The sequence below is a fragment of the Dendroctonus ponderosae genome, unplaced genomic scaffold (genome assembly GCF_020466585.1).
Source record: "Dendroctonus ponderosae isolate FM_Combo_2020 unplaced genomic scaffold, Dpon_F_20191213v2 Dpon_F_20191213_3, whole genome shotgun sequence".
NCBI classification, from domain to species: Eukaryota; Metazoa; Arthropoda; class Insecta; order Coleoptera; family Curculionidae; genus Dendroctonus; species Dendroctonus ponderosae.
In genome coordinates this window covers 14,297,673-14,311,269 of record NW_026018508.1, presented here as the reverse complement: position 1 = coordinate 14,311,269, position 13,597 = coordinate 14,297,673, and the positions used below count along the sequence as shown (strand labels likewise).

General features: G+C 38.2%; 3 protein-coding genes across 5 annotated transcripts in view; 1 reads left to right on the top strand and 2 right to left on the bottom strand.

The window, feature by feature from the left end:
• Positions 1 to 1,081: 1,081 nt before the first annotated feature.
• Positions 1,082 to 9,250, bottom strand: LOC109537318 (GRIP and coiled-coil domain-containing protein 2). The gene is made up of 11 exons (XM_048664734.1): positions 6,073 to 9,250; positions 5,840 to 6,020; positions 5,546 to 5,777; positions 5,274 to 5,497; positions 4,843 to 5,018; positions 4,738 to 4,771; positions 2,809 to 3,274; positions 2,427 to 2,749; positions 2,088 to 2,363; positions 1,666 to 1,884; positions 1,082 to 1,603 (listed from the first exon to the last, which is right to left on the bottom strand). The coding sequence occupies exons 1-11, from the start codon at positions 9,108 to 9,110 to the stop codon at positions 1,466 to 1,468; spliced, it is 5,307 nt and encodes a 1,768-aa protein (XP_048520691.1). The 5' UTR covers positions 9,111 to 9,250; the 3' UTR covers positions 1,082 to 1,465.
• Positions 5,018 to 11,318, top strand: LOC109537321 (protein bric-a-brac 1). Of its 3 annotated transcripts, none has more exons than XM_048665197.1 (4): positions 5,018 to 5,194; positions 9,581 to 9,778; positions 9,833 to 10,600; positions 10,972 to 11,318. In XM_048665197.1, exons 2-4 carry the CDS (start codon positions 9,596 to 9,598, stop codon positions 11,221 to 11,223), a joined length of 1,203 nt encoding a protein of 400 aa, XP_048521154.1. In that variant the 5' UTR covers positions 5,018 to 5,194; positions 9,581 to 9,595; the 3' UTR covers positions 11,224 to 11,318. The 3 variants fall into 3 exon arrangements, with proteins under 3 accessions (XP_048521154.1, XP_048521155.1, XP_019759535.1); XM_048665198.1 differs by lacking the exon at positions 5,018 to 5,194 and having other exon boundaries at positions 9,493 to 9,778; positions 9,833 to 10,364; positions 10,425 to 10,600; XM_019903976.2 differs by lacking the exon at positions 5,018 to 5,194 and having other exon boundaries at positions 9,493 to 9,778.
• Positions 11,319 to 11,377: 59 nt separating this feature from the next.
• LOC109537259 (specificity protein transcription factor 3) overlaps positions 11,378 to 13,597 on the bottom strand; it is a gene marked incomplete in the record, with an annotated part of 6,828 nt that continues 4,608 nt past the window's right edge. The window contains 3 exon segments of the mRNA XM_048665196.1: positions 11,378 to 12,228; positions 12,293 to 12,442; positions 12,519 to 12,729. Of these exon segments, the coding sequence (XP_048521153.1) occupies positions 12,106 to 12,228; positions 12,293 to 12,442; positions 12,519 to 12,729 (484 nt within the window).

The following is a 13,597-nucleotide window of genomic DNA, read 5'->3' as shown; positions in this document are numbered from 1 at the left end:
GAAAATATTGTTTCTTACGAGATTTTCTATAAGGTGAGCATAGTCTTAACCGAAAAAGCGGCAATCCTAGTACCAGTTCGTAGCGTAAAGCATTACCAAACACTGAACTGCATACTGTGTAGTAAACACAGAAACAGTTCAATGAGTAAAAACAAAAAACACAGAGGTTATAGATTGGAATTTGAGGCTGTAGAATGCCGCTTATTCTAGCGAGCGCAACTGGAACTAGTCTTAGATTTCCACCACTTGCGGCAGAAATTTACTTTTTACCTTACATTTATCAAATTATACGAAATTTAAGCAAGTAATATTAGTAAAATTTCCATAAAAAGATCCTAAATATGTCACAACTCGGACAAAATAACTAAATTATTCACAAAAATGTTTAGAAATTTAACTAGTCAGTCAACATAGAAAGGTATCAAACATACACCAGATAAGTTTTTCTATTTGCTAGTACTTTGAACTATTTATATAATTTTATTATGCGATTTATATTCCAAAGATTCAGTTTCTTCCCTATCAATATCTCTATTGATCAATAAAAAGCGAATGCGAGTCATTTGCTTTAAAATGTTGCGGTGCTTCATTTTCCTCAACTGAGCTTTTGTATTTCGAATTAATTATTAATTAATCTAAATTAAAAATACTTACTTAATTAAAATTACTAAATTAAAAATACTTAGGTCCATTGAATGGTAATCTGGGTTACCTAATTATTGCTATATTCTCACTTTTAAGAAGCATGTTATCCAAAGATTTTCTCAGAAAACTCAACTGTATTCTCTTTTGGGGCTCCTAAATACATATCTCAAAATGACCATTTGTAGCGTAAAAAGTGAGTGATTGAGCTGTGATACTGAAATTTCTACAAATTTGCTGTTAAATAGACGGAATTACGAAACATTTGCTTGCGACTCACATGCCATTTTTTGCTCTTCCAATCTTCAATCCTCCGTGCCATAATTATTCTATGTACTGRGCTTGCAAATAAGTCCTCCTACTTGGATCCATTTCACACATGCACATAACAAATATAAATCTAAAAATCCAAAAAATTTGCGGGAATGGAAAAAAATTGTTCAATTTGGGTAATATCCCATGTTTATTGGGTAGTTATTGAAGCCACTGCTTCTGAATTAATCAAGTCTATCATCATCATCAATTTAACAAATTCAACATAAACTTTAACACTAATATCATAATTGTTCTCACTACTATCGATTACATAAACAAGAGTATATATAAATAATAAAATACTGAGTAAATTAGCACAGACCAACCTGTAAGGAATCTGTGCATTTCAACAAATTTTCAAAGAAAACCTAAAATATGCCAAACAACAAGTTTTCCTTCTAAACTCTTTCCGGTGAAAGTAAGTAAGCAAGAGCCGTCTAGGAAAATAATAAGAACTGTTGATGAAGATGTTCTTGAGGCCTTCTATGGAAGTCCTTGCTAAGTCTAGTTATTTCTTCTTTTGGGCCTTCTCGGCAGCCTTCGTAACTTTACCAGCGGTGTCTTTAAAGTTCACCTGCTTAATCACCCCCACAGCTACGGTTTGACGCATGTCGCGCACGGCGAAACGACCCAACGGCGGAAACTCCTACCAAACCCAAACCAGTTAATTATCAATCCTTCTAACATGTGAATTTAGTCTTTAATTACCTGGAACGACTCAACACACATGGGCTTAGACGGCACCAAATTTACAAAGGCGGCGTCCCCCGTTTTAATAAACTTGGGGTTTTCTTCAGTAACTTTTCCAGATCGGCGATCGCACTTTTCCTTGATCTCAGCAAATTTGCAAGCGATATGAGCGGTGTGACAATCCAGAACCGGAGTATAACCATTTGATATCTGTCCTGGATGATTCAACACAATGACCTGGAAATAATGATTCAAAAAGTTTTTCTTAGATATTTTCAATTCTTGACAAATTGGCGGAATGTTTGAATATGTTTACATAAGACAAAAGTAGCGTTAATCTTGGTTTAATCGAGGTTTTATTATAATTTTTTTTGCTTTTTCTTAATTACCAGTCTGTAAAATATATCAAACGCTATACGTGATCCATAATCAATTTTTACCTGAGCAGTGAAATCAGCAGCACCTCTGGGAGGATTATTTTTCGAATCGCCAGCAACAAATCCGCGCCTCAACTCCTTGACTGAGACGTTCTTAACGTTGAATCCCACATTGTCTCCCGGTACAGCTTCTTGCAATGCTTCGTGGTGCATCTCGACTGACTTTACCTCGGTAGTTAGACCTACAGGAGCAAACGTCACCACCATTCCTGGCTTCAAAATTCCCGTTTCCACTCGTCCCACTGGCACGGTGCCGATGCCCCCAATCTTGTAAACATCCTATGGAAACACATTGTTGGAGAAAAACACACATCTGGAGAAAACCCTATTAACATTTCCTACCTGAAGAGGCAATCTGAGGGCCTTTTCAGTTGGCCGAGAAGGAGGCAGGATGGCGTCGAGGGCCTCAATTAGAGTTTTACCGTCGGCTTTCCCTTCTTTGCGTTCAATCGACCAGCCCTTGAACCAAGGCATCTTTTCGCTGGGTTCAAGCATGTTGTCGCCATGCCATCCAGAAATTGGCACGAAAGGAACACCGTTGGGATTGAACCCAATTTTCTTGATGTAGGAACACACCTCGTGTTTGATTTCTTCGAAACGCACTTCGGAATATGGAGGCTCAGTGCTGTCCATTTTGTTAACGCCCACAATAAGTTGCTTGACCCCTAGAAGTACGTTTTTTAAATGTTAATTTGCTTCCAGGTTGCTGAAGTAGCTTATCCACCTAGAGTGACAGCGAGCAAAGCATGTTCTCTAGTCTGTCCATTCTTCGATATCCCAGCCTCAAACTCCCCGGTGCCAGCGGCTACAATAAGAACAGCACAGTCCGCTTGCGAAGTCCCAGTAATCATGTTCTTGATGAAATCCCTATGTCCAGGGGCGTCAATAATAGTGACATAGTACTTAGCAGTTTCAAACTTCCATAAGGCAATATCGATGGTAATGCCTCTTTCCCTTTCGGCCTTCAGCTTATCCAGCACCCAGGCATACTTGAAGGATCCTTTGCCCATCTCTTGGGCTTCCTTTTCAAACTTTTCAATTGTACGTTTATCGATACCACCGCATTTGTAAATCAAATGGCCAGTGGAGGTGGATTTCCCAGAATCCACGTGGCCAATCACGACAATGTTAATATGGGTTTTTTCTCTACCCATGTTGAGCAATAAGCACGATTTTAATTTTCTGATTAACTGAAAAAAAAACGTGGGACATAAAATGATTCTATATATATTCTATAATCATATATACGAAGAACGATTTGAAACGTTTGCAAATTAAAATAGCAGATTTGTGCTGTGCAGACTGAATTTAAGTGACAAAGAATAATTTGCTCTGTTCTGATATGTAACGTAAAAAATGTGAAAATATTCAATTGGGACTAATTTAACGGCAAAATTAGAAATTTGAACACGCAAAACTGCTATTCTTTAAATCATCATTTTCCGTTTCTCATGCACCTTAGCAATATTATCCCGTTGCTTTGCTAGGAATGTTTGTCAAAAGCGCTATTAAAGTAAAATATATTTGGATTTGAAACAGTTCACTATAATCTGCGTTAGGGTGGGTCTTTTAATGAATGTTTTACGCTCGTAAGTTGAACCCTTAACGCCCCTCCCATCTGATTGATTTTCCTTGGAAGGGAACTAAGAAAAAGTTACAATTGACGATTGAGAGAAGGGCGCAGCCTGCTCTGCTTCGCAACACGAAAAAAATCCTTGGCAGCAAAATTTCGCTCATTTCAAAGCTAATAATATTTTGCTATGCAATGGGCAAGTGAACTATTATTTAGCAGTTTCACGTGAATATAAATATCTGGTGTGGTTACCCACATACATTGTATATGCTTAAGGTTGTGATCTCAATGCAGTTTGTCAGGAAATTTGCAAAAACCACCGGCAAAGAGCGCCGTGTTTGAAGCCTGGATTTATTGATTAGTCTGGATTCATTCAAGCCAGTCTCCTGCACAGCCAGTACCGATCGATTCCCTCTCGGGAATCCGCAAATGCGTGTTGATGTAGGTCAATAATTAAAAATGCTAGAAAGATTGCCAATTCATTTTTTGCTCACTTTAGTACTGTTATCCGATTGGAGCGCGGAAATGTTTTGCGGCAATTTGCACAACAATCCGCCCCAGTTGTGCGAAATGCAATCTTTCTTAACACAATCAACCAAAGGAAAAAAGCGATATATTAACTAAACTGTGATAAACATGTCTTGAAAAATTGCCGGTTACATTTTTAAGCACTGAAGTAGGAAAATATGGATTGAATAGATCAAAGCGCAATTTTCCACAAACAAATGAAATGGAAAGCAGCCGGATAGTGTGAACATCCACAAGATAAAGGTGGAATAAAAGTAACTATTTAAAAAAGCGCTTACCTAAAGGAAAACCACAGAGCGATGAAAAGCGACGTCGCTTCCAGACAGTTCGGCGGAAATAGTGGCGAAACGTCGGTGGTGGGGAGACATTGATTTATCAGTGCAGTGATTGAGTTGTTGATTTACCGTGAAACAATCCAAAATGTCTTTCCAGGAGAACGTTAAACCCCTTGGATAATATCAGCTAAATTTTATAAGCCCTGTGTGAACACTGACGACGGGAAATTAACAAAAATAATTTTTCATGATTGGAAACTCAAAGGGAAGTTGTTACCGAAGGGTTGCTATGGGGCGCCAAATTCAAACAACTTCAATTGTTATCAACATTAAAAAGCGAATTTATTTAAAATATTTATTTTACATAGTTACAAAAATTAACTACTGCGGTTTATTGGGCGACGACCAAGTCGGCAGGTAACTGGTCCATCCTTTAAGTCCAGGATCGCCTTTGGCCACCATGGTTAATTTTTGCGTTTCTTCAGGACTCAACTTTAGGATCGTATTCAATACTGGCACCAACCTGCTTCTCTCATCTCCCGTACTTAACGTCACAAACTAAAAGAAGCAGACAATGCGGCTTCATTATATACTATAGAAAGCAATTAAACGACCTGAAAAGTCCGTTAGAGCCGGAGAAAGTGAGCGCAGTTTATAGCAAATTTCAAACTGTGCAAATAAGGAACAACATTGAGGAAGATTAGTTCAACATGTATCTGCCCCACGGGAAACAGGTAAATCATTACAAACAATTTAGCCAAACAGTTCAAACTTTTTAAGCAAAAAAATTGGTTGTAACCAACCCATTCTTACCTTAAAAACTACATTTTTTAAGTACTCCAGATTGTCGGCATGTTTTTCTCGTTCAACCGATCTTTGCTGCCTCCGAATCTCCTCTTTCAGCACCTTGTTCATCTGCACATGCTTAGCCAAATCCTGCTCAGTATCAGATAGCAACGCTGTTAAATGCACAACTTTGGATTCCTGTTCTGAAAGTGATTTCTTCAGAAGCAGTATTTCATCGTCTGACCTGGAATCTGACACAAAAAATTGAAACTTCATTCACCTCTTATCTTTAGACTCACCAAGTAATCGTTCCAATGGAATTGGGTGTACACTGCTTGAGAGGTGAGTGCTTTCTATGCTCTCCGAGCCCTCGCCGTCCTCCCTGGGCATGTTCGGATGCTCGGGAAGAGTGTCCAGTGGTGAAGGTGTCTTATCTAGCTGACTTTGAAGCTCGATAATTTCCCTATTATGTCGAACCTCTTGGTCGGAGATCTGCTGGCGGTAACACTGAGATAGCGTCTCTGCGTGCACCTTTAAATGGCAAAGTTGTTTTAAACTCTGAAGAACTTGAGCAACAAATAGAGAAAATGCACCTTTAAATTCCTGACAGTCTCCGCATGTTCACTGACTGTTTTTTGGTGTTTAGCCTCCAGTTGCTCGTTGTAGTTCTTCAAGTCCTGGACTTCTGTTTCTAGTTCGGTTACTTTTTTACTCAATCGGTCTTTTTCTGTTGCAAGTGCTTTATTAATTTCTTCGTCCCTTTGGAGCTTTTCTCTGCAAAATTGCCAATAAAGTAAGGTGGCCCCCTATAAAACTGCATACATACCTAGACTCTTTTAGCTCATCGCTCAAGTTCGTATTAAGCGATCTGGCAGTGGTGAGTTCTTCAGACAATTTTTCTTCGAGCCCCAGGTCTCGATTTTGGCTCTTCTTCAGTACGCTCTGAGCTCGCACTTTGTAACTTTCATAGTCCCCCTTAATGGCACTTAATTCATCCTCTCTCAACTTGAGTGTGTCTTTTAGCTCCCTCACATTCTGCTGTAGGCCTGATTGCTGATTTCTCAACTGGTCCCGTTCAGCCTTTGTATTACTGAGGGTCTTCTGATGTTCTGCAATAACTTTGGATAACTCAGTGGAAAGTTCTTCGTTGTCGGACCGTGCGATTTCTAATTGCTTAGTGACATCGACAATTTTTTGCTCCTTTTGCTGTATTAGATCCTCCAAATTGGCAATATTCCTTCTGCAACTTGCCACTTCTAGTGAACTGCTTTGGCCATTGTTTTCCTCCTGCTTTATTCTTGCTTCTAGGATTTTATTCTGCTCTCGTAAAACATTGACCGTGTTTCTCTGCGAATCCAGCTGAGTCTGCAAATTGCTAATTTCACTAACGTGTTTATCAATCTTCTGCGACAATTCTTTCACGCTTCGCTCATAGTCCTGCATTTCCAGGCTGAGAACCGAGTTCTTCTTACGCTCCGAACTAGTTTGCTCCAAAAGGCTCTTTGTCTGCCTGTGGCTTTCCTGTTCGTTCTTCAATTGAACGGCTTTGCTTTCCACATCGCTTTCCAACTTTGACACCTTACCTTCCAGTTCTTTTAATAAGATGTTTTTAGCTTCTGCATCTTTTCTCAATGTTTGAACCTTAGCGCTAACTTGCTTTTTCCAGTTATCGACCTGTTGCTGGCCAGCATTAAGCATTGCAATTTCCTTCTTTAACTGCGAAATTGTTTCTTCATTTGCTGCCAGCAATTGTTTGTCTTTCGATATATTTTCGGCTGTGGAATTTAACTTGTTTAAGTATTGCTTTTTCTCTGCATTCGCCTTCTCCAGGTCGTCTTGAAGTTTGTCGATTTCTGCCTGCAAACTTTGGATAATTTTCAGATTGTTTGATTGCGTTTTCAATAAGTCCTCGCGCACTTTTTCATGCTCTTTTATGGCGTTTGCTTGATCTCGAATATTCGCCTTCAGTTTGATGGCCAATGTTCTGAGTTTTCCATATCTCTCTTCCCAAGAGCCTTCCAATTCCTTCAACCGATTGGTTTCTTCGTATCTTGATATAGTTGACGTCGACATGGTTTCACTTTCTGCATAGCTTGTGTCCATGTTATTCTGTAGTTTGCTTCTTAGAGCCTCAATTTCGGACTTTAAATTTGCAATTTCAAGCTCCCTGCTCGCGTTGCTTTCAACAGGCGGGTTATTATTTCGTAAAGAATCTAGCTCCTTTGAAAGCTCCTTAATAGTTTCGTCTTTTGCTGTTATAAATTCCACGTTTTTATTTGCCTGCGTCTCATACAGCTGAAGTTTTTTCTTGATTTCCTCACAGTGAGCTTCCAGCTTGGATATTGTTTCTCCTCGCTCTTTTAGAGCTTGGTTCATCTCGTTCATCTCTTGTAGCAGTTCGACATGTTCTCTCTTCAAATCTTGAATACTATTTTCATCAGCAGAATTCTGTGATGAAGATGTGTCTTCATTGGCTTGAACCGAGCTATCCACGTGGACTTTGCTTTCTTTTAAGCTGAGTTTCTCTTGAAGTTCTTGAAGTTGTTCTTCAAGGCTTTTATTACTTCGAGCTAATCTGAGAATTTCCTCACTAGACTCTTCTGCTAACCTTTTCTCGGTATTCACCGATTGTCTCAGGGCTTCGTTTAACTTATTCACTTCCTCTTTGGAGGCGATAAGCAAATTATTTTCAGCTTCATATTTGCATTGGGATTCTTTCAGTTCCTGATTGAGGATTTCCAGTTTTTCTTTGTAGGTGAGACAGACATTGTTGAGGTTTTCATTTTCGTGCGCAATCCTGGCCAAATTTTCCGAGATTTTAACCTTTTCAGCAAGTTCCGCATTGAGCCTTTGGATATCTTCGTTCTGGCTGATTAGTTGTTGGTTGCATTTATCCAATTCCAGTTTGATTTCCGGATTTTCCGCGTTTTGTTTAAGCTTCTGATTTTCATCCTGAAGCTGATTGACTAGTTTGATAAGTTCGGCACTCGCTTTAAGTAGTTGCACTTTCCATTCATGAATCTGTTCAGTGCAGGCTTTGAACAGTTCAATAATTCCGTTTTTCTCATTTTTAACTTCCTTGATGTTCAAGGCAAATTTTTTCAGTTTTGAATGGTACAATGTGACCTTTTCTTTCAGTTTTTCGTTAACATCTTTAATACTTGACAATTCTGTAATATAGCCATCGTTCCTAATTTTAAGTTCATCTATTTCCTTAATGTAACTATCACAACTTGTATCGCTTTCCTGCAAGGAAGTGTTTTTAATAATTTTTAAAGCCTGCAACTCTTGAGTTAATCCTGATATTTGTTGCTCTTTACTCGCTAGATTGGCGTTGAGTTTTTGGACTTCCTCCACACTAATTGCTAACTTACTCTGTAGATCCTTGATGCTATTGGTGTTTGATTTCTCCAATTCTAGTAATTGGCCCTTCTGTTCTACGCCTAGCTTGTGAAGCTCCGCTATTTGCGTTTCAAGGGTTGATAAATCGGAAATTAGCTGTTCGTTTTCGTCAGTTAGCCTTTTAGCTTGCCTCTGGTACGAGGTATTTTCTGTCTCCAAATCAGTGACTTTTTCTTCAAATGATTTCAGTTTTGAGTTCAAGCTGTGGTTTTTCACTTTTAGATCTTCAATTTGGTTCACCAGCTGTAATTTTTCACTGGTTAGACTTTCGATAAGTTCAATGGTGGCATCGTTTTGAGTTGCCTGATTGAGTTGCTTTTTCAGACTGTTGATTTCTTCCTGCAAGCTCTCTTTAGAGGTTTTAGCTTTTTGAGCCAAGGATATTAACGATTTGCACTTTTTAACTAAATCCTCCTTTGGCAAGTCTTCCAAGTTTATTTTTTTGCCTTCGGTTGGTTCCATTCTTGTAGTGGTTAGTGGTAAATGTTAAGTTGTTGTTAGTTTGCGATCATTTTAAAGGCATTATTTAAAAGAATAATTATTACCTTTACGATGACACATCGACGAATTTTGATGTTTGGGCTTGACGAGTAAACAAACATTGGGTTTTCTTTGATTGGCAACAATGTGTGTTGTTTTCAATAAAAAATTCGATTTTTTATTATTTCAAGTGTTCAATCCCTGTTAGATCTTCATAAAAGCTCTTTATTTAACGGTTTCAAATAAATAAAGGGCAGAGATCGAAGAGTGATGGGGTACCAGCAGTGGCACCAAGGCACCAAAGAGAAAACCAGGAGCATGACTACATGACGTTTGTTTTGATTTCTCTGCGTTCTATTTGACATTATATTGTTTTCATTTTTTATTTAACTACGTGGTTTGTTTTTTTCTCGTGTTAAATTTAATTCCAATCACATTTATGTTAAGAATAGGTTGCAAGTTAAGCAATGTCTTCCAAGCATTTTTGCTTAAAATGGACAAAGTTTCAAACGAGCATATTGAATGCATTTGAAAGTCTGCAGAGCACTGAAGATCTTGCAGATGTTACCCTAACTTGTGAAGGAATCAGTATAAAAGCCCACAAATTCATCCTATCAGCATGTAGCCCGTATTTTCGAACTATATTTAAGGTAAGATAGTAGTGAACATTCCTTCAGAAGTGCCTATCATTGAATGAATTGTAGGAGAATCCCTGCTCGCATCCAATAGTAATTCTCAAAGATGTAGCATATGTAGATCTGATAGCAATAGTAAACTTTATGTATCATGGGGAGGTGATGGTATCTGAAGAACAGCTCCCTTCATTTCTGCAGACTGCTACGATTCTGCAAGTGTCTGGGCTGATTAACAATGAAACCCCATACAGTCTAAACAGACAGTCTACTCCAACGAAAAAGATAAAACCCAGTCCTAGTGATCACCAGGAATGTCCGACGAAAAAAATCAAAGCCAATCCGAGAGGCCACAAATCGACTTTGGAAGAAAGTATCTGCAAAATGTTAGTGCCACCAGTGCCTTTAGGACAGTTAGAAACCGACAAAATTAAGCTCGAATCCCAAGAAGAACTGGAAGAAAATAGTGATCAAAACCTTAACAAAATATACGAAGTTCCCGAGAAAATAGAAAGTCAATCTCATAGTTCGATACTAGAAGCCGCTCTTGAAGTTAAGTCAGGAAGCATATTGGAGAGGTCGTTGACATCTCAACCTACTTCTGGTAAAACAGCAGCAATACCTGTGCCAACGGAAAAATTGAATACATCGCCTGTATTGCCAGATATTTCAATACCAAAAACCGTGTTCATACCGAGGAAACCACCAGAGAGTGAAATGGAACGGTTGATATTGAGATCATCTTCAGAATCGTCATCCAGTCCTTCATCCTTTGAACGTCCTGGTGAATATCTACAGCAGACCATAAAAGTTGAAGGAGTGGACCAGCCAGAAATGGAGGTGAGTTTTGATTTTCTGAACTGGTCTGGTTAATATGTAACTAATTAATTAGTTTTTTGTAAACAACAGGTTAAATTGAGCCATAAAGTATTCTGATTTATGACCTTATTTTCAAAAAAATTGCGCGCGTAGCAATTTGCATCTAAAGCTAAACATTATCGAATCAAAAACGGGTTTTATTTGTTTTCAAGTGTTAAAAGTGTACGTTCTAAGCATTCATGGAGCTACCTGAAATTAACGAAAAAAAAACGTTCGGAAACCCCTTGAAGATGGATTTTTGTAAATAATATCTAAAAAGTTTACACATTAGAAAGTAAGACTCGCATTTTTTCGCTGGATCCAGTGTTTTTAATGTTTAATTGTACTTGTAGATTCTATCATCAGAAGAGGCAGCGCTGAACTTTTCGAAATCAATAGCGGAAGTTCCACACCACAGCAGTCAATGTGGAAATTGTCCGCATTGTGGCAAAATTTACTCGAATCAATCGGCCTTAAAATACCATGTAAGATTGGTACATTCAGATTTGACGAATATGTATTGTTGTCATTTATGTCCGGAGAGTTTTGACTATAGGGAGGGCTACAAAAAGCACATGGCTGACGCACATTCCGTGCGGAATTGATTTAGAATTTGGTTGAATTGATTTAGAATTTGGTTCATTTATACTTGTTAATAAATATTTTATTTTATATGTTAATATTAAAATGGTTTTTGAGATATTCTCTTTTCATTCGCATCATTTGGGATTTTATATTGGGGAATTTAAAGAGCATTCGCAAATATAAAGAATATGTATTACTTACGTTTTTGCCCAATTCGGTTTTGTTTTCAGAATTACAATAACTTTTTGAACAAAGGTAATGAATCAAGCTTAAGTGAACGGTAATCAATACAATCAGATTTCAAAGGCAACATAAATTGGCTTTTAGGTCTACGATTTATGAACCATGTTTTGTCTTATAAATTTCACCGAATTATTTTAATTACATATATCGCCGACTAAAACATCTGAAAAAGCTTCTACTTGTTTTAAATCTATTTGCTACAACGAATCATCAATACTCCAATGCAATAACGAATTTCTTAATTGTCTATCTTAAGTTAACTAGCATGTAATCACAGCCTATTTATGATTATCATGATTTATAGGTATTAGTTAACGATTGGCTGGAACATTGAATGGTCGTCTAGCAGGCAAGTTGGTTGGATTGGACCGCACACAAAGAAATCTGAGCAAAGTTGGTTGATTAGTTATTTGGTTTTTATTCCCGGGACTGAAAGAGGATATAAATGTCCAATTAGTTTTGAAAATTGCCTACAGCGGTGAAATCGCAAACGATCAAATAACCAATCCATTCTACCGATACTCAACAGTAACTGCAGGATTAGGATTAAATAGTACCTATAAAATCAGACTTCATTAGGAGTATTTAAGATATGGTTTCTAATCCGAATAGTCTTCGTTTAGAGGCGCGTTCACAATATAAACAGATGCGGCGGTCCCTCAGCTTTCTATTTGATCTGCAATTATCAGGTCGTCTCCTTCAGCAGCAATTGTGATCATCATTTTTTCCTCGTTGCTTGAACTATCCGAAGAGGCCGAGTGCTGAGTTGAGGTTGCGGCCTCCTAAAAATGCAATCATCCATACAAAAACCCATTGATACATTTGTTCCTGAACCAATTTCCATACCTGCGAGTAGTTCAAATGAGTTATGGCATATTTTATGTTATTCTTGCTATCGGTTATCCAAACTGGCTGCGGTTTTTGCTCGACTTCAGATTGCCCATCAGGATCGTCATGCGATTCCCAAGGTTCCTCTTCGTCCTGATCTTTATCCTGCTATGGGAACGTGGATTAATTAAAAAGCTTGCACTAAATAAGCGTTTTAGAGGATCGAAACCGATCAATTACTTACCGAGAGTCGTTGTTTTTGATGGGTCTTCAAATGCTTTGAGAGGTGATCTGATCGCATGAACTTTTTGTTACACTCGCTGCATTGAAACCGCTTTTCTCCCGTATGGGTGCGACGATGTCGTTGAAGCTCATCTGATCGAGTGAAACGTTTCCCACAAAATAACCAGGCACAGACAAATGGTCGTTCACCGGTATGCCATCTTAGATGTGCTCTGAAAGATGAATTTACACATATTAATGCTAGTTACCCAAAAAATATTATGAAATTTGAGATTTTCGGTTAACAGCCACAGAATTGTCTTATGTTAATCTACGATATTACATATACCGGGTGATTATATGGTTTCCGAGATTGTTTCTTTCCGAAATTTTGTACCACTGCATATAACAGTAAAATATTAAAATTCTTCCTCCTCCTGATGATGACTGAAAATCAAATGTCTTGCTACTTATAAGACAGACTTTGCCCTACAAAATGCATGGAAAAGCCACACTCTTACTTCATTAGTTCTTGAATGAATAAATGCCAAACTCCGGCCCACTAAAACGAGCTCGTAATCCCAACGCAATTAAAAAAAATCGTCATAAATTGCCTGATGATGAGTGAAAATCGAAACCTTCCCCACGTATAGAAGATACTTTGCCCTACAAATTGCATACAAAGTAACTGGAATTTCTAACTTCCCAAATTGGAGAGCTAAGCTCCGGCCTGCTCTGATTACTTAATTGCACAGATTTTCAGAGAGGGCGGATCCAAAGGGGGGTGATGACCCCCCCATTCAATTCTCTATCCAACGATGCCAAAACGAATTATGTGGCTCAAATGGTTCTTGAGAAACTTCGAAAAAAGCAGCGCCATGTTCAAGTGGAGTTTTCAACTCAAAAAAAAAACCACACAAATCGAAACTTCTTCAATTCAAGCATTTTTTGAGAAAACTGCCAGCATTTCCGCATCGATCGTTTACGTTCTATAAAGGCCATTTACTTCTCTCTAGAATGATGTAAAAATGAGCGTTCTTGCTCATTTTGTCTCCGAGAAATGAGCAAAAACGGGACGGAAAACATGAAATTTTGGCATAA